This window comes from Panthera onca, chromosome A1, assembly GCF_046562875.1.
Source record: "Panthera onca isolate mPanOnc1 chromosome A1, mPanOnc1 haplotype 2, whole genome shotgun sequence".
Classification (NCBI taxonomy): Eukaryota; Metazoa; Chordata; class Mammalia; order Carnivora; family Felidae; genus Panthera; species Panthera onca.
Window position 1 is genome coordinate 81947024 of NC_138339.1, and position 19799 is coordinate 81966822.

General features: G+C 35.1%; 2 protein-coding genes across 4 annotated transcripts in view; one reads left to right on the top strand and one right to left on the bottom strand.

The window, feature by feature from the left end:
* SKIC3 (SKI3 subunit of superkiller complex) overlaps nt 1-19799 on the top strand; it is a 161550-nt gene that overhangs the window by 46155 nt on the left and 95596 nt on the right. The gene's annotated exons all lie outside the window — the stretch shown is intronic.
* Nucleotides 1-19799, bottom strand: part of ARSK (arylsulfatase family member K) — a 42558-nt gene that overhangs the window by 14039 nt on the left and 8720 nt on the right. For both annotated transcript variants that reach the window (XM_060635353.3, XM_060635352.2), the window contains exons 3-5: nt 16608-16767; nt 3277-3559; nt 425-596 (exon numbers count right to left, since the gene is read on the bottom strand). In XM_060635353.3, coding sequence (XP_060491336.1) covers nt 425-596; nt 3277-3559; nt 16608-16767 — 615 coding nt within the window. The remainder of the gene's footprint in view (nt 1-424; nt 597-3276; nt 3560-16607; nt 16768-19799) is intronic.

Sequence of the window (19799 nt, forward strand, 5' to 3'; positions counted from 1 at the left end):
GGGAGAAGTCACAAGAATCTGTGACTAAACACTTAGGGCCACTTAGAACCTAAGCTGTCTTACAATTACCTGTCACATGGGTCCCTCTGTTTGGTTAAACACTGATTCCTGTTTAAAGCAGGTAAAAAGTTTTGTTTCAAGCAGATACTAGCCTTGTATGCTCCTATCTTTATGAACAAATCTGAGCATTTCTTAATTTATGAATAATCAAGATAGAAAAGGCTTTTTATTCCACAATTAATAATGCACATTATCCAATTTTTATATGTGCCAAGATTTTTATAATTTTAAGTTTTTAGCATCTAAGCAACTGTTATAAAACACTGTCTAAGTTCATACAAGTCACCAACCAGCATGATCACAATTTATTGGAAAAATATTATACATTTTCTTCATTTAATTGCTTATTAAATATACCACCTACCAAGCATGGCATCTGTCTCGGCACACATAGCATAATAAAAGGCCCTAATATTCTTAATTTCTTTTTCTGTAAACTTTCCAGTGCAGTTTTTTGTATAAGAAGAGTAATAATCTACAGGGTGCATTTCAGACAGAGGCAACCATTTGGGGATTTTGATGGCATCATAAGATACCTAAAAAGGAGAGAAAAACAAGGTAGTAAATATTCTTCTCCTCCAACAAGTATGTATGGTGAACTAGACTGACTTAATTACTTAGGATAGTAGAAGAGAATACTTATGAGTTATGTAAAAGTAAATAAAATACATAATTAGGAACAAATTGTTAATATTCATAGTAACAACAAAAGGTGTATACTAATACTTGCATATATAGTGAGACAGTTATAAAAATTATTTTATAATTATAATGACAATAATAAACATGAGCTATATTAGGCATTATTATAGCCCAGAAAAAGTATTCAAGCTTTTTAACATAGTGTGTGATCAACTCAAAATTCCAGAATCAGCAACCTGAGAATCTAGATCATTTTCCCAGCAGTTCACTAGAAAAATGCAAATATCGAGTGAGACAGCCAAATGTTTGCTAAAAACAAATACAACTTTTTAATACATATAAATGCTTACAGTTTTGGTGAAAAGATAGACCTAAGTCATGCATTTCTTTTTTTAGTCATGTAACTAAAAAATCTCAAATTTCTACTTGCAATTTACTTAAAAGTTATTTGATTCAGTTCATTAGGCTAGTACCAATTCTAGACAAAATTTTCAAGATAGAGCTAGATACAAGTTTTTCAGAAGACATAAAGTATCTAAAAATTTTACATTGTTTCCTTTGAAACAGGGTTCACTAAACATTCCTTTTTTTTTTTTTTTTTTTAAAGATTTTAGTTTTAAGTAATCTCTACACCCAATGTGGGACTTGAACTTACAATACCAAGATCAAGAGTCACATGCTCTACTGACTGAGCCAGCCAGGTGCCCCTAGCATTTTTGATTAGAGATTTTGTTTTTCTTTTTTAATTTTAGAGAGTGAGAGCTAGGAGGGGCAGAGGGACAGACAGAATCTTAAGCAGGCTCCATGCTCAGTGCAAAGCCTGACATGAGGCTCGATCCTATGAGCCTGGGATCATGACCTACGCCAAAATCAAGAGTCGGACTCTTAACTGACTAAGCCACCCAGGTACCCCCTGATTAGGTACGAACTTAAATTTAACTTGACATGTTTCATAACACAGGTAGTCCTCATTTGCATGGTTCAGATGTGTATGGATTTCAGTTACCACAGTTTAAGGAACACCAGTCCCTCAACAACACAGTTTAAATTTTAGTTACCAAAGTACATTAACTGTAATTATACTGAATAAAGCACAAAATTTCACAAATACTGCTAGCTCTTCAGTCTACAAATCACTATGTAAATTACAGATGTGTATCAAGTCAGTGACTAATCAGGTCATTTTTAAAAGCGTCTGTCAGTGATTGGTCACTGCATATCTTTTCTTCAGTTATGTACCCTCAGCAAAGTGTATCCTTGTGCTGCCTCCTTGCCTCCCAGCGATAAATCCACGTGACGTTTTACAAAAATGGATAATCAAAAGAGGGGACTTACCAAAAAAGATAAATGTAGAGTAAAAAAAACAAAAATGAAAAAGTGGTAACACTAGACGTGAGATTTGAATCAAACATTAATTAGAGTTATAGAAAAAGTAGCCAATCTGAGAATGCTGACACTGCTGCCATTTGATACACTCTAGCTGTGCAGCCAGAGGAGCTTGGCCAAGACACACTCGTGGATATAAAGGAGGAAGGCCTTTGCAAAAAAGGATGAGCGTGTCCTAGGGAAAGTGACACTAGCAAAAATCTGTACCTTAAAGGAACTCTCAGAAATTTATCATGACATTGAAAGTGCAAAGGGTAAAATGTTGGAAGGTGATCCATGTTTAGAAAGGAATATGACAATCTGCCAAGACATAGAGCTGCTTGCTCCATGTCTTCTTATACAATGAGCAGGCAAGCACTGTTCAAACCCTGATTTGTTTTTTTTTTTTTTTTTTACAAAGACACAAAATACTTTAATTCTCAGTTTCTAGTGTTTTTAGTTATTAAACATTAGTGCATTAAACATTAGTGTCACTGTTTTTTTTTTTTTTTTTTCATTTCCCCATATATTTAACCCAGAAGAAGAGAGGTTTAATGTTTTGACAAATGTATTTAGGAGTCCTAGAAAAATAGTCATTTTCTCAGTTGATTATTGAGATCTCTTTGTACAGTTTCAGCTTGCATGGTCACTTTTACCACCCTGACCTGTGGCAGGTGAGGACCGCCTGCACTCTTAAGACAGTATCTTTTAGTTTCTCTCTCTCTCTCTTTTTAATGTTTATTTTTATTTTTGAGAGAGACAGAGACAGAGACAGAGTGTGAATGGGGGAAGGGCAGAGAGAAAGAGGGAGACACAGAATCTGAAGCAAGCTCCAGGCTCCCAGCTGTCAGCACAGGGCCTGACTGGGGCTCAAACTCATGCACTGCAAGATTGTGACCTGAGCAGAAGTCAGACGCTTAACCTACTGAGCCACCCAGATGCCCCTAGTTTCTCTTTTTATAGATAAATTATATGCAAATGTGATCAACTCAGAAGTAGTTTCCTGAGTTTTAATACTTATTTATTTCTGTAAAATTGTCCCTTTGGTTTTTGTGAACCAATTATTGGTCAAGTTTGATTTACTAAGGTAAACAATTTTTAAATTTTTCTTTAAAAGTGATAATAAAAAAAAAAAACCCTGGGCAGGTACCAATAACATACAGCTTCTAATGTTAACTTGTACTTTTGAGCACACAATAGTGTACTTACCTTTTTAAGCCAGTAAAGAGATGTGTGAAATGTTGAAGATCCAAAATTTTCTCCTGACGATGGTGAAGGATATGGATGTGGTAAATTTAATCCCAAGTATAGAACAAATGGTTGAGTGTAATTACTTGCTTCCTTTCTTAACCAATTTACTGCTCTGTCTGTATTCTTCCAGTCTTCTTCCATTATTCTGACTTTAGTCTTTTTAGGGATAAGATTAACCATAGGCCTGCCTTCTTGTCTGAGTAAGAAAGCAACATCTCTTGTCCATGCTTCAACACGATTGCTGAAGAGGTCAAAAGACAGGTGTGTTAGAAGGTACTAAAAAAGATTTTAAAAAACTGACTAAACATAAATATAAGAAATCAATATGGAAAACAACTTTTAGACTCAGTCATGTAAAGAATCAGGCTCACTACACTAGATCTCATTAAGAGGGTTACTGAGGCTTGCAAATACAAAAACCAGGAAAAAAAATGACAAAACGCAAATATTCACCCGTGTGTTCTTTAAACTAAGATAGAGTATTTAGAAGGGTTACTTTTTCTTTTGTTTTTTCGTTTTAAGTGTACAATTGACTTTTAGTAGATTTGCAAAGTTATGCAACCATCACAACAATCCAAATTTTTTTTTTTTTTTTTTTTTTTTTTTTTTTTAGTGTTTATTTATTTTTGAGGCAGAGAGAGACAGAGCATGAGTGGGGAACAGGCAGAGAGACAGAAAGAGACACAGAATGCAAAGCAGGCTCCAGTCTTTGAGCTGTCAGCACAGAGCCTGATGCCGGGCTTGAGCTCACGAACCCATAATACCAAGACCTGAGCTGAAGTTGATGCTTAACCGACTGAGCCACCCAGGTGCCCCACAACAATCCAATTTTTTAAAGTAATTTCTATGCCAAATGTGGGGCTTGAATTCACAACCCTAGATCAAGAGTCACATGCTGTACTGACCTAGCCAGCCAGGCACGCAAACAATAATTTTAGAACATTTCCATCAGCTCCCAAGCAATTTTTGCTTTACTTGAAGTAACTCCTCATTTTCAACCCCAGCCCCAAAGTCTCCAAAGCCCATCGTCAGCCCAGTTATTTCATCTCTGACCTTAACCAGGATAACCTTATTGCACAGCTCCAGGGGATAACATTCACTTGTAGAAGGGTTACTTTTTCATGTAAGATATTTAGTAAAATAAAAAATGTTTCAAGTTCCTAATATCTCTCCTAAATTTTCTAGCATTTTGTTTTTTTTTCTGTCAGAAGAAGAGAGGATTTTATTTTTATTTTTGTTCCAGTGTAGTTAACATACAGTTTTGTTTCAGGTGTATAATATAGTGATTCAACATTTCCATATATAACTCAGTGCTCATCAAGATCAGTGTACTCTTTAATCCCCTTCACCCATTTCACCCATCTCCCTACCCACCTCCCCTCTGGTAACTGTGTGCTTGTTCCCTATAGTTAACAGTCTGCTTTTTTGTTTCTTTCTCTCTCTCTTTTTTTTCCCTTTGTTGATTTGTTTTTTAAATTCCACATATGGGTGAAATCATAGGCTATTTGTCTTTTTCTGATGGGCTTATCTTGCTTAGCATTATACTCTCTAGCTCCATCCATGTTGTTGCAAATGGCAAGATTTCATTCCTTTCTGTGGCTGAATAATATTCCATTGTATATATATATACCACTTCCTTTTTATCCATTCATCTATCAATGGACACTTAGGTTGTTTCCATAATTTCACTATTGTAAAGCTTCAATAAACATAGGAGTACATGTTTCCCTTTGAATTAGCTTTTTGGTTTTTGGGTAAATACTCAGTAGTGTGATTACTAAATCATATGGTGGTTCCATTTTTAACTTTTTGAACCTCTACACTGCCTTCCACAGAGGCTACACCAGTTTGCATTCCTATCAACAGTGCACCAGGTTTCCTATTTCTCCACATCCTCACCAACACTTGTTTCTTGTGTTTTTTTTAGCCATTCTGACAGGTGTAAGGTGATATCTCATTATGGTTTTGATTTGCGTTTCCCTGATGATGAGTGATGATGAGCATCTTTTCATGTGTCTGTTTGGCCAACTGGATGTCTTCTTTGGAGAAATGGATACTAGAAATGGATACTAACCCACAGATTTTGGATATGTCATTTGCAAATATCTTCTCCCATTGAGTAGTTTGTTTTTGTTGGTTGTTCTTTTGCTGTGAGAAGCTGTTTATTTTGATGCAGTACCAATAGTTTATTTTTGCTTTTGTTTCTCTTGTCTCAGGAGACATATCTAGAAAGATGTTCTTATGGCAATGTCAGAGATATTATTGCCTGTGCGGTCTTCCAGGATTTTTATGGTTTCAGGTCTCACATTTAGATCTTTGATCCATTTTGGGTTTATTTTTGTGTATGATGTAACAAATTGGTCCAGTATTATTCTTGTGCATGTAGCTGTCCATTTTTCCCAGCACCATTTGTCAAAGAGACTGCCTTTTTCTTATTGCATATTCTTGCATCCTTTATCAAAGATTGTGGGTCTATTTCTGGGCTTTCTATTCTGTTGATCTATGTGTCTATTTTTGTGCCAGTACCATATTATTTTGATTACTACAGCTTTGTAATGTAACGTAAGTCTGCAATTATGATACCTCCAGTTTTGTTTTTCTTTTCCAAGATTGCTTTGGCTATTCAGGGTCTTTTGTGGTTCCATACAAATTTTTTGATAGTTCTAGCTCTGTGAAAAATGCTGTTGGTATTTTGATAGGGATTGTATTAAATCTGTATACTGCTTTGGGTAGTACAGATATTTTAATAATATCTGTGGTTTCAATCCATGAGCATGGAATGTCATCCCATTTCTTTCACCATTGTCACCTTCAATTTCTTTCATCAGTGTTTTATAGTTTTTGGAATATAGGTCTTTCACCTCTTCAGTTACATTTATTCCTAGGAATTTTATTATTTTTGGTGCAACTGTAAATGGGATTGTTTTCTTAATTTCTCTTTTCCTGCTTTATTATTAGTGTATAGAAATACAATGGATTTCTGTACAGTGATTTTGTACCCTGCAACCTTACTGAATTCATGTATCAGTTCTAGTAGTTTTTTGGTGGAGTCTTTGGAGTTTTCTATATATAGTACCATGTCATCTGCAAATAGTGAAAATTTTTCTTCTTCTTTACCAATTTGGATGCCTTTTATTCCTTTCTTTTTTTTCTGGCTGCTGGGGCTAGAACTTCCAGTACTAAGTTAAGTAACAATGGTGAGAGTGGATATCCCTGTCTTGTTCCTGACCATAAAGGAAAAACTCTTAGTTTTTCACCATTAAATATGATGTTTGCTGTGGGTTTTTCACATAAGGCATTTATTATGTTGAAGTAAATAAATAATAAAGTAATTTTTTTTTTTTACTTTACAAGTAAAAGTACTTTACTTTACAAGTACTTACTTTACAAAAAAATGAAGTAAATAAAGTTTAAATCTACTTTGTTGAAGGTTTTTAAAATAATGAATGGATGCCATACTTTGTTATGTGCTTTTTCTGCATCTACTAAAAATGATCACGTGGCTTTTGTCCTTTCTCCTATTGGTGTGATGTATCATGTTGACTGATTTGCAAATATTGAACCATCCTTGCATTCCATGAATAAATCTCAGTTGATTGTGGTGAATTATTTTTTAAAATGTATTGTTGGATTCGGTTTGCTAATTTTTTTGTTGAGGATTTTTGCATCTATATTAATCAGAGATATTGGCCTGTAGTTTGTTGTTGTTGTTGTTGTTGTTGTGCCTTTATATGGTTTTGGTTATCAGGGTAATGCTGGCCTCATAGAATTAATTTGGAAATTTTACTTCCACTTCTATTTGTTGGAAAAAGTTTGAGAATCGTTATTAACTCTTTAAATGTTCAGTAGAATTCACTTATGAAGATGTCTGGTCCTAGACTTTTGTTTGTTGGGAGGTTTTTTGTTTGTTTGTTTGTTTGATTCAATTTCATTGCTGGTAGTTGGTTTGTTCAAATTTTCTATTTCCTCTGGTTTCAGTTTTAATGTGTGTTTCTAGAAATTTATCCATTTCTTCTAGGTTGCCCAGTTTTTTGGCATGTAATTTTTCAAAATATTCTCTGATAGTCCTTTGTATTTGTGTGATGTTGGTTGTTAATTCTCATCTTTTGTTTCTGATTTTGTTTATTTGAGTCCTCTCCCTCTCTCTCTCTTTTCTTTTTTGATGAGTGTGGCTAGAGGTTTATCAATTTTGTTGATGTTATCAAAGGGCCAGCTCCTGGTTTCATTGATCTATTCTATTGTTTTTTTAGTTTCTATATCATTTATTTCTGTTCTAATCTTTTTTTTTTTTTTTTAACGTTTATTTTTGAGACAGAGAGAGACAGAGCATGAACAGGGGAGGGGCAGAGAGAGAGGGAGACGCAGAATCTGAAGCAGACTCCAGGCTCTGAGCTGTCAGCACAGAGCCCAACATGGGGCTCAAACCGCTAGATCATGACCTGAGCCAAAGTGGGACACCCAACCGACACCCACCCAGGAGTCCCTCATCTAGTGTATTTTTAATTGGAATTATTTTGTTCTTTATTTCTGATTCTTTTTTTTTAATGTTTATTTTTGAGATAGAGAGCATGTAAGTGCACATGTGCACATGAGTCAGGGAGGGGCAGAGAGGGAGACAGAAGATCCAAAGTGGCTCTGCATTGACAGCAGCAAACTTGATACAGGGCTTGAACTCATAAACCGTGAGATGATGACATAAGCCGAAGTTGGATGCTCAAGTGACTGAGCCACCCAGGTGCCCCATGATTTGTTATTTTTTTTTTTTTATCATTTTGAATTTTTTAATGGTCTCACTGATGTCCTCTACTCTTTTCTCAAGTCCAGTGAGTATCTTTATGATCATTACCTTAAATTCTCCATCAGGTGTAATACTTGGCTCTGTTTCACTTAGGTTTCTTGTTTCTCTTGCTGTGATTTTTGTCCTTTTCTTTCATTTGGTACATATTCCTCTGTCTCCTCATTTTGCCTCTCTGTCTGTTTCTCTTTGTTAGGAAAGTCAGCTATGTCTCTTGCTCTTAAAAGTAGTGGTTGGGGTGTGCACTTTTAACAAGATGGTTCTGGATCTCTTCCACAGGGTATTTACGGCTGATCCCAGAGACCCTGAAGGGCTGTCGGGGGGGTCCACGAGGTCAAAACTACTGCCATAACAGTAAGATGTTATTTGCTTTTTTCACATTCAATCTCACATGAGTGGACAAAGGGACACAAAATTATCATGTTTCTGATAAAGGCATTCACAATATGTTATAACTTGTCCATCCTCTACCTGAGGTCTAGTTCTTTATATCCTCACTACTCCAAAGTGGTCTATGGACCAACAGCATCAGCATCACCTGGGAGCTTGATACAGATGCAGAATTTCACGTCCCTCCCAGACTCAATGAATCAAAAAGGATATTTAACATGATGCCCAGGTGATTTGTATGCATATTAAAGTTTGAGATGTGTTGTTCTACATACCAGTCTAAGAATTCTTTTATGCAAAAACTTCTCAGTTTTTAGACAGGATAATCAAAATAGTATCTTCAGTAGCCCATCAATGGACTACCTTGGTTCAGTTCCAGAAACAAGGTGACGGCTAAATGCACTATCCAATTAGCAGTTTGGTTAATTCTTTTTAACAATAAAATATCCTCCAGTATGCATGGAAAAAGAAAACCCTAACACAATACCAACAAATTTTTGCAGAAATATACATGTGTGCCATTGCTGTGCAGGTTTTCTGTGCCAATATGCCAAATTATGCTGCAGCACTGGATACAGTCCGTCTGCAGGTAGCACAGGATTAATTAACATAGCAATCACATGTGAAAAAATATGACACACTACAATTGATTACATGACTGTTTTCCTTCAAGATGAATTTGGAGAGGTTAGACTAACCTGCAGCTACCTAAGATAATTAACTCTCAGACTTCAAGAGTTCTGTGGAGATCTCTTTTTCTCTCTCTCTCACACACACATACAATTATTGTTTCTGATGGGATTTAAACAGCTAGATGTATCTCAGATAAGTCTCCTGAATGAAAACATTACAATTGTGAATAATCCCCTTGCAAATTTTGGTATCAGCCTAACATATTCTGTAAAAGAAAAAGAAATCCATATTCCTTTCCATTAAATGTTCTTCTCTCAAACTTGTAAGAAATACACATACCATCTCTTAAAGGACTATTATAAGGCTGTCATATATCTTCCTCACATATACAAATGCTCAAAAAACAGTCTGTTTTAGTGTAATGAATAAACTCTGGCAAATTCAGGTTGGAACATTCCTTTCCAATATATGTTATTTAAATGCTGAATATATGCATGTTTTCTCATTGATTACTTTTATTAATTCCAACCATTTTACTTTTTTGGTGAAATAAAAGTATCTAGTGCTCCTTAATCTTTTATTCATAGAGCTATTTGTAAATAAGATGAAAATTATAGATTTTTTTTGCCACTAAATAATATTATTTTTATTAATATTTATTATATGTAACATGAAATACTGATTTAATAATGTTAACATAATACTGTACTTTATATTCTAAATAATTTCATAATTACAGTTTTTATTATCAACACATTTTATACTAATAATACTAAATAGTCAATAAATTCTCTATTTTTCATGGCTAACTACAACAGAGTGTAGACAATATAAAAGACAACTGGAAGGATGGAAATACTTAAAGGAACACAAGGAAACTTGGAACAGATGACAAATTAGATCAATCAAGAAATTACATGAGGGGCACCTGGATGGTTCAATCAGTTGAACATCTGACTTCGGTTCAGGTCATGACCTCATGGTTCATGAGTTCGAGCTCTGAATCGGGCTCTGTGCTGACAGCTCAGAGCCTGGAGCCTGCTTCGGATAGAGTGTCTCCCTCTATTTCTGCCCCTCCCCTGTGTGTGCTCTGTCTCTCTCTCAAAAATAAATAAACATTAAAAAAAAAATTAAAAAAAAAAGAAATTACATGAACTCCAAAAAAATTCATGTAAAATAATCATGGGACTTGATCAGCAAGCAAAAAATCTGTTCAAGAATGAAAAGAAAAAAAAACAGAACCATTCCAAAATAGTTGTTGTTGTGTTGTTGTTGTTGTTATTTACAGAACCACACCTTTATGGAGCTTCTCAAATTTAGCTTACCAGATGATGAAACATGCAGGCTATTTTCTGTCAGCTGCCTGAACCTGTTTCTGAAGCCTTTCTCATGTATGAAAGCTTTACCTTTCACTGCTTCCCTGCAAGAATTCTGGTTTATCCAAAGTTCTCCAAAAGGTTTGTACCTTCCTACTTGGATGGCTTTGTTCAGAAGTTTCTCCCTCCTGTCCATTTTAGTCTAGTAATGTTCTACTTCTATGAGTTTATTAAATTTAAAACGCTATTAAAACTATACTGTTTATGTGTGTATGTGTGTGTCTATATACACATATACACTATTAAAAGTATTGCCAATTAAACTAAACAGAATTTTGTAATCAATAGTAAGATAAATTGCAATTTCAGAGATAAATTAAATACAGTACTTTACAGCCTTTATTCCCATCCCCTGAAAAAACATTTGAATGTGATCACTTCCTCTTTTAAACAGAAGACAACATACTTTGCCTGTACTTTAGTTATCTAGGCTTTTTTTTTTTTAACCTCCTTATTTTGAGTCTCTTCAGCTAGGTCATATCTGGCTAATGCTAATGTTAAATTGAAAAGTTAAATCTCCACATTATTAGAGAGCTTTAGGCTCTTCTCAAATAGATTGAGATAAATTTCCACAAATGGCTAACACTGGCCAAAGTAGGAGACATGAACTTCATTACAGGCAGCTAAATACTTAGTGCATTAAAATTTAGTAATTAAATAGGAAAAAATCCAAGAACAGTAATGAAGTTGTAGGCTCAGAGGTATCACTAGTGTTTCAAGAAACTGATCTAGGAGTTATGGTAGATAGCATTCTGAAGATAGCTCTAGGGGCTGCCTCAGCCCAGGTAGTCATCAGAAGACTCTTCCATTATCATAAATTAATATGGGAATGCATCCAGAATAATGCAAAGTGTTCTAGATAGTAAATTTCATTAAAGATAATAAGATGGTGGTAGTGGTAGTGTGGGTTCTACAAAGGCTTCTAAGATGACCAAAGGAATAGATGCCTTTCTCCGTTATAAGAATAAAACACTTCTTTGATATGGAGAAAACCAATGTAAAGATATATGTGATCTTAGGTTATAAAATAATAGTGGATATGAATGAGATATACACATGCTTACCACTAGGCTACAGAATTGAAAGGGGCTGAGAGAGGGCTCTACAGTTGCTATTCTGAGTTCTATCTCTTCCTTCTTAGTCACTCTGATTCTGTTGAGAAAGTCTGTGCTTCTGATCTGAAAGCCTAACTGGGGACAGGAAGGGTGATTTCATCAGCTCATGATTTGCTTCACTTTGCTGTTTGCCAAGAGGTTCAAGCTTAAGAATTTTGCAAAGCGAGTCTCTCATTTTGGAAGTAGGACTTTATTTTTCATTTGTTTCAGAGGAGTGAAAATTGCCTATTCTGACTTGGCTTCAGAAAAACATGAAGTTACATAAATTGAGAATGTAGATAAATTCTAGTAGTAGTAAGATAATAGAGGCTTTGATTTTAGGTTTTAAACTTTTAAACTTTTAGCTAGGAAAGAGAAGACAGCAGCTTGTTTAAATTGGCTTGTGATGCCTTTAGAATGTAAGTTCCACGAGTTTAGAGATTTTTGTGTTTTGATCACTACTCTACTCCCATCATTTAAAAATAGAGTCTGGCATTCCTGGGTGGCTCAGTTAGTTAAGCATCTGTCTCTCGGTTTCACTCACATCATGATCTCATGGTTTGTGGGATCGAGCCCCATGCTGGGCTCTGCACTGACAGGGCATGGGATTCTCTCTCTCTGCCCCTACCCTGATTTCTGTTTGGAAAGTGGGGTGTCAAAACTGCCCTTGGTTGAGAATCACTGTGTTTGATATTGAGAATATACTGGCAAACAGTTTTACCTGATAGTAAAAATTACCAAAACACCCTATGAATTAAATACAAATGTTTCGGTTCAGTTGCTAATAAGATACAGCATATTTGAACTTAATCAAACGTATTATAGGTATATACATACAATGTGAGGGGTGTTAAGGAGATACATAACTTGCATAAAGTCTTATAATTAGTAAGTAGAATCTTAATGAGTACTACCACCACTACTTGTTTAACAGTTGTCTAGAAGATACAAGTGTGAAGCCTTTAAAGATCCCAGGATGGTGTAGTATATTATATACAGAAGGGACACATAGCTGGACTAGTGTTCCTAAACTGATGCAAGAAGAAAGTATTACTTGATGCCTAAAAAATAAAGATGGGATATTGTAGTAATAAACTAAAGAAATTTGTAATGCTGCCTGAAAATACAAGTAGGTTAAAAAATGGACAATTTCAGTGGGAAAGGCAGCAGAGTTATAAAAACAAGTTTTGACTTTGAGAGTCAGTCTATCAAAATAGTAAACACCCCTATTAAATTTGACATTGAGAGACTTTTTTTTCTGAGACCAATTTTTAAAATGGAATGGAAAATATAAAAGATAATGTAGCATAATTCATATAACTTTTGCAGATACGCTATTAACAGCTACCTTGACCTATCTGTCAGCGAAATGACTGTGTGGGTACATACAGCACTAACACAAATAATCCTGAGAGGTTATTTCAATTTTCTAAGCTCTGGTGAGATATGAAAATTAGCTACAAGCAATTATTTTACTGGAAACCATCTTTGATGTCCTAAATATCAACAGTGAAGTGGCTCTTTTCCTTTTACTGATTTTAAACCATAATTTAAACAAAACATCAATGTTTATCAAATAATACGCTATATAGATCAATGTAACTTTCTATCTCATTCATTTCAACAATCAATTCTGTGCCTACAATGCACTGGCACCATATTGGCAGTGGGAATAAAGCAATGAAAAAGAGAAACAGGGTCTTTATTATCCCACTGAGGAGTAAAATTAAGATCATATTTTAACTGTGTCACATACAGAATGATAGTTACAGGGAGTATGAGGCATTCAATCTTAGATTCTTTTTATTATGGGATTGGCTGAGGAAACTGAGAAAACAAGAGGACAATAGGATAGGATAGGATAATAAGAAGAGTTACATTTTACTTTGGATTAAGCTTACTTTCTAGAAAGCAGAAGAATTTTAAAAAGAAATTTGTGAAACTGCACCAAATAATTAGCAGTGCAACACACTTTAGAAAAAAGAAAGCATTATGTAAATATTAAATTATAATTCTAATTAAGCCATTTTTATAATAATAATTTTCCTCTTGATTAAACACTTCTGTGCCAGGCATTGTTAAATACTTCATATTACCTCATTGCATCTTTTTAAAAAAATTTTTAATGTTTTATTTATTTTTGAGACAGAGAGCATGTGCATGTGTGTACACAGAGGGTGAGGGGAAGAGAGAGAGAGACAGAGAATCCGAAGCAGGCTCCAGGCTTCAAGTTCTCAGTGCGGAGCCCGATGCAGGGGCTAGAACTCATGAACAGTGAGATCATGACCAAAGTTGGATGCTTAACTGACGGAGCCACCCAGGCACCCACCCCCCCCCCACCCCTTATTTAATCTTTTTACATGATCTCTTATATTAACTCATTTAAAACCCTAATCATCCAATGAGGGAGGTATTATTATTAGTTTTTTAAGATTTAAAAAAGTTTGTTAGTAATCTCTATACTCAACGTGGGGCTCAAACTCATGACCATGAGATCAAGAGTCACATGCTCCCCCAACCGAGCCAGCGGGGTGCACTCAGGTGTTTATTATTAATTCCAGTTTTCAGAGAAGCACACTGACACTTAGAGAAGTCAAGTAACTCTCCCATGGTCACAAGGATGATAGGCGGGGAAGTTGGAGGTTTAACAGTTCTGGTGGGACTCAAAGTCTGTGCTCCTTCCACTACATTTACCTCTGCTTCCACCCTTTTCTTCTGCCGCATTACTGGACAGAGTGGGGGAGGAGCTCTGTGCACAGACTTGTGCGGTGGTCCAGAGCTAGTGAAGACACGTGAAAGAAATGAAGGAGAAACTGCATACTGAGGAGGAGAGCATGAGGTATGAAATGAGACAGGAGGCATGCAGGGACTGGATCATGTAAGGTCTTACAAACCATGTTGTGGATTTGGGATTTTAGCCTACTTACAGAGGAAAAAAAAAAAAAAAAAAACACTGAAAGATTTTAAGCGGATAAGTCACTCGATCAGATGTTTATTTTAAAAAGATCACTCTGGCTGCCTACAAAAGGGTGAGATAGGGGAAACATTAGAGGGCCACTTCAATATTTTAGGCAGGAGAGGCTAGTGGCTTGATAGAGATTGTAAGTGAATAAGCTGGAGATCTATTTTAGAAGCAGAACTGACAACATCTGGTGATGGATTACAAGACAGAGGGGGGGAGGAGATGTGAGGGTCCCTTCTGGGTTTTCAGGATGGGTATCTTTCAGATTTTGGAGGACAGAAAAGGAAAGAAATTTGACATTACCCAGAAGAGCAAGACTAATAATACTCAGATTATTCTATTTTAGTATCTGTTTACCCAAAACTCACTGTATTAGTTTCCTAGGGCTGCAGCAGCAACTTACTGCAAAAAGTGTGGCTTAAAACAACAAACTTATTTTCCCACGGTTCTAGAGGCTAGAAATCATAAATCAAGGTATTGGCTGGGCCATGCTCCCTCTGAAGGCTCTTGGGAAGAATTATTCCTTTTTTTTTCCTCTTCTCTGGTTTATAGCTGTGATCATCCCAGTCTCTGCTTCCATCTTCATTCACACTGCCTTCTGTGTGTATTTATGTCCTTTTCTTTTCTAATGAGAACACTAGTCATTGGATGTAGGGCTCACTTTTAAATTCAAGATGACTTCATCTTGAACCGTTAATTAATTGCATCTGTAAACAGGATCTATTTCCAAATAAGGTCACATTCTGAAGTTCCAGGGGGACATGAAGTTTTGGGTAACACTATTTACCTCACTATATTCACTATTATTTTATTTAATTTATTTTCTGGTTCTTACCATAATCCTTAGAATTATCATCATCACTACTACCACTGCCATAATCCTCAATTAGCACCTGTTAGGCAAGAGGTACTGCTCTAAGCCTTTAATAGGTATTTATGCCAGGGGTCACAGTGTTGGAAGACTCTAAGATCATACCCAAGTTCGCTAGGAGGATTCACAAGACTCAGCATGTAGTTGTTCACATGGCTATGATTTATTATAGTGAAAGGACACAAAGCAAAATCAGCAAAGGGAAAGGTATTTAGGGTAAGTCCATAGCAAACCACTTACAAGTTTCCAAGTAGAGTCACAAAGAGCACACTTAATTCATCCAGCATCAAACATGGCAATGCATGTGAAGTGTTGTCTATCAGGGAAGCTCATTAGTACCCAAGTTGTTATTGAGGCCGATCACCCTCTGCCTACCACATACCAAAATCCCAGACTCTCAGAGGGAAAGCAGGTGTTCAGCACAAATCACATTTTACACTCTAGGTACATAATAAGTCACTTTTATCAGGGAATAGAGGGAATACTCCTGAAATTTAAGTTACCAGATATAAGCCAAGGGCCATTCTTGAAAGCAGGCCTTTCTAAGGATAGCCATCTCAAATCTGCTGTGTTAGCCTTTTTTTTTTTTTTCTGCAGATCTCATTCCATTTAATCCTCACAATAAAGAAATTAAAGTTAAGTTAGCTTAGATAATGTTCCCAAGATTGTACTACTAGAGGTCAGCAGTAAACAGAGAAACAAAGATTTATAAGTAGGGAATCCGATTCCAGATTTCTGCTCTTACCCACTATGCTTGGCCACCTGGTTTTTGAGGACTTAATAAAATGGAAAAAAAAAAGTTATAATAGGCTGACATTGGAGATAACTGACAAAAGCAAGTACCAAGAAGATTATGGTCTTTAAAAAAGATTGTAAAGTGAATAAGAAAGTAGACATTGTATAACAAAAACTCAGAATAAATTTTGGACTAAACAATTTTAAAGACCTTTGATGTTTAAGAAAACAAAATTACTAGCGTATTAGCAACTTTGATATTTTAAGAAGATTAAAGAAAGGTGAGATATTAGCCAAATTAACACAATCAAGGGATTGAGAGATTTACTTTCAACTTTGTAGAAAAATAAAAAACGAAAGTCAAAAAAGAGTACATGTATGTGCTATAGCAGAGGGTAGCATATTAGATTATTTTGTTATATATTTTTTTTACCTAATGGAGTGATGTCCTGAAGTGTAGTCCAGTTTTCCAAACTTTTGTGTTCGGTAGCCATGCTTCTGCATGATATCCATCCATGTTGTATAATTTGGATCCAGGCCCTTAAAGTTATTCCATGATTCTGTTAAGTGAGTGAAGAGGCCACTCCACATTGCTGGGGGGAAACAAAGAAATTGGGACTGGTGTAAAGCTTATTGATTTGTTTTAATTATTAAGACAATTATAGCAAGAGAAAGAATCTACTACTTTAGAGCTCATGCTGTGGAGTCAGACATAACCTGTATTAGGTGCTTTGCATAACATCTCTGGTTGTTATCTCGTATTATCAAGTGGAGAATTCTGCAAGGAGTTACTATTTCCATTTTACAGGTGAGTGTCTAAGGCTTACAGGTTAAGTTGTTTAAGGCAAATACAGCTGGAATTATGGATAAGGCCTGTTGGACTATAAAGTCTTCTTTCAATCATAAAAGTAATCACTAAGTATTTATTTTCCAAGTCAGTCAATTGAAGTATAGATCTTTTTCCAACATCATGATGGATTTTCCCCCATCCTTGTCTATGTACTGGCTTTCTATGAAAAATTTAAGTGTACTATGTCTTTGCTCTTAATTTCTACAACTATGATTGTAACCAATAAATCCTTTTTCAAGTATTAACAGACCTAAAAGGAGAAATAGGCAGCAATACAATAAGAGCAGGGACTTCAATGTACCAGTTTCAACAATGTATGAATCATCCAGACAGAAAATCAATAAAGTAGCACTGGACTTCAGAATTACACATTAGACCAGATGGACTTAAAAGACATTTACAGAACATTCCATCTAAAAGCAACAGAATATATACTCTTATTAAGTGCATGTGGAACATTCTCTAGGACAGATCATATGATAGACCACAAAAAAGTCAATAAATTCAGAAGGTGAAATGTCAAGCATCTTTTCTGACCACAAAGGTATGAAACTGGAAGTCATTTATAAGAAGAAAATCAGAAAATTCACAAATATGTGAAGATTAAACCACATGCTACTGAACAACCAATGGGTCAAAGAAGAAATCAAAAGAGAAATTAAACAATATCTTGAGACAAATCAAAATGGAAGTATAAAATATCAAAACTAATGGCATGCAGAAAAAGCATTCTAAGAGGGAAGTTCGTAGGAGTTAAATGCCTACATTAAGAAAAAAGAGCTCAAATAAACAACTTAACTTTATATCTCTAGGAACTAGAAAAAGAACAAACTAAGCCCAATGTTAGTAGAAGAAAGGAAATAACAGAGATTAGAGTGAAGATAAATAAAATAGATACTAAAAAAGAAAATGGAAAAGATCAATAAAATTAAGATAAACATTTAGGTCAATAAACAAAAGATCAATAAAACAAAAAGATAAACATTTAGCTAGATCTACCAGGAAAAGAGACGACTGAAATGAATAAAATCAGAAATGAAAGAGAAGTTACAACTGATGACACAAAAATATAAACAATTAATTATAAGGCCACTATGGACAATTATATGCCAATAAATTGGAAGACCTAGAAGTGATATATTCCTATAAGTATACAACCTACCAAGACTGAATCATGAAGATATAGAAAATCCAACAGACCAATTATGAATAAGGAGATAGAATCAGTAATCAAATGCCTCCCAACAAAGAAAAGTCCAGGACCAGAAAGCTTTACTGGTGAATTCTACCAAACATTTATAGAAGAATTAATAACAATCCCTTTCTCCAAACTCTTCTAAAAAAGAGAAGAGGAAGAAACACTTCCACACTCATTTTATGATGCCAACATTACCCGGATACCAAAACCAGAGGAGGACACCACAAAAGAAGAAAATGACAGGCCAATATTCCTGATGAATATAGTGCAAAATCATCTACAAAATATAAGCAAACTTATTTCAACAATACATTAGAAGGGTAATATACCATGATCAACTGGGATTTATTCCAGGGATAAAAAGATGATTCAACATCTGTAAATCAATCAACATAATATACCACATTAACAAAATGAAGGACAAAAATCATATGCTCATCTCAATAGATGCAGAGAAAGCATTTGACAAAATTGAATATTCATTCATGATAAAAACTCTCAACAAACTGGGTATAGAATGAACGTAGCTCAATGTAATAAAATCCATGTATGGCAAGTCCACAGCTAACATTATATTTAGTGGTGAAAAGCTGAAAGTTTTTCTTCTAAGTTCAGGAACAAGACAAGGATGCCCACTCTCACAATTCTTATTCAACACAGTAGAAGTCCTAGATAGAGCGATTAGGCAAGAAGAAGAAATAGAAGGCATCCAAATTGAAAGAGGTAAAACAGTCTCTATTTGCAGATTATATACATATAATATATATATAAAACCCCAAAGATTCCACCAAGAAACTGTTGGAACTATTCAATGCATTTAGTAAAGTTGCAGGATACAAAATCAATATACAAAAATCACTTACATTTCTATATACTAATGACAGACTATCAGAGAAGTTAAAACAATCCCACGTATAATTGCATCAAAAAGAATACATTACCTAGAAAAACTTTAACCAAGGAGGAAAAGATCTGTAACCTAAAAACTTTAAGACACTGATGAAAGAAACTGAAGACACAAATAAATGGAAAGATGTTCTGTGCTCACAGATAGGAAGAATTGATATTATTAAAACGTCTGTATCACCCAATGCAACCTACAGATTCAAGGCAATCCTTATCAAAATTCCAATGGCATTTTTCCCAGAAATAGAATAAACAATGCTAAAATTTGTATGGAACCACATAAGACACCAAATAGCCAAAGCAATCTTGAGAAAGAAGACTAAAGCTGGAAGCATTGCAGTTCTCAATTTCAAACTATATTACAAAGGTATAACCATGAAAAAAGCATGCTGGCATAAAAACAGACACACAGATCAGTGAAACAGAATAGAGAGCCCAGAAATAAGCCCACCCACATAAGTTAATTAATTTAAAATAAAGGAGCCAAGACTATATAATAGGGAAAGGACCGTCTCTTCAATAAATTGTGATGGGAAAACTAGACCCTTGTCTTACGCCATACACAAAATAAACTCAAAATGGATTAAACACTGAAAGTAAGACTTGAAACCATGAAACTACTAGAAGAAAACAGGGGGTAAGCTCCTTGACATCAGAATTGACAATAAGTT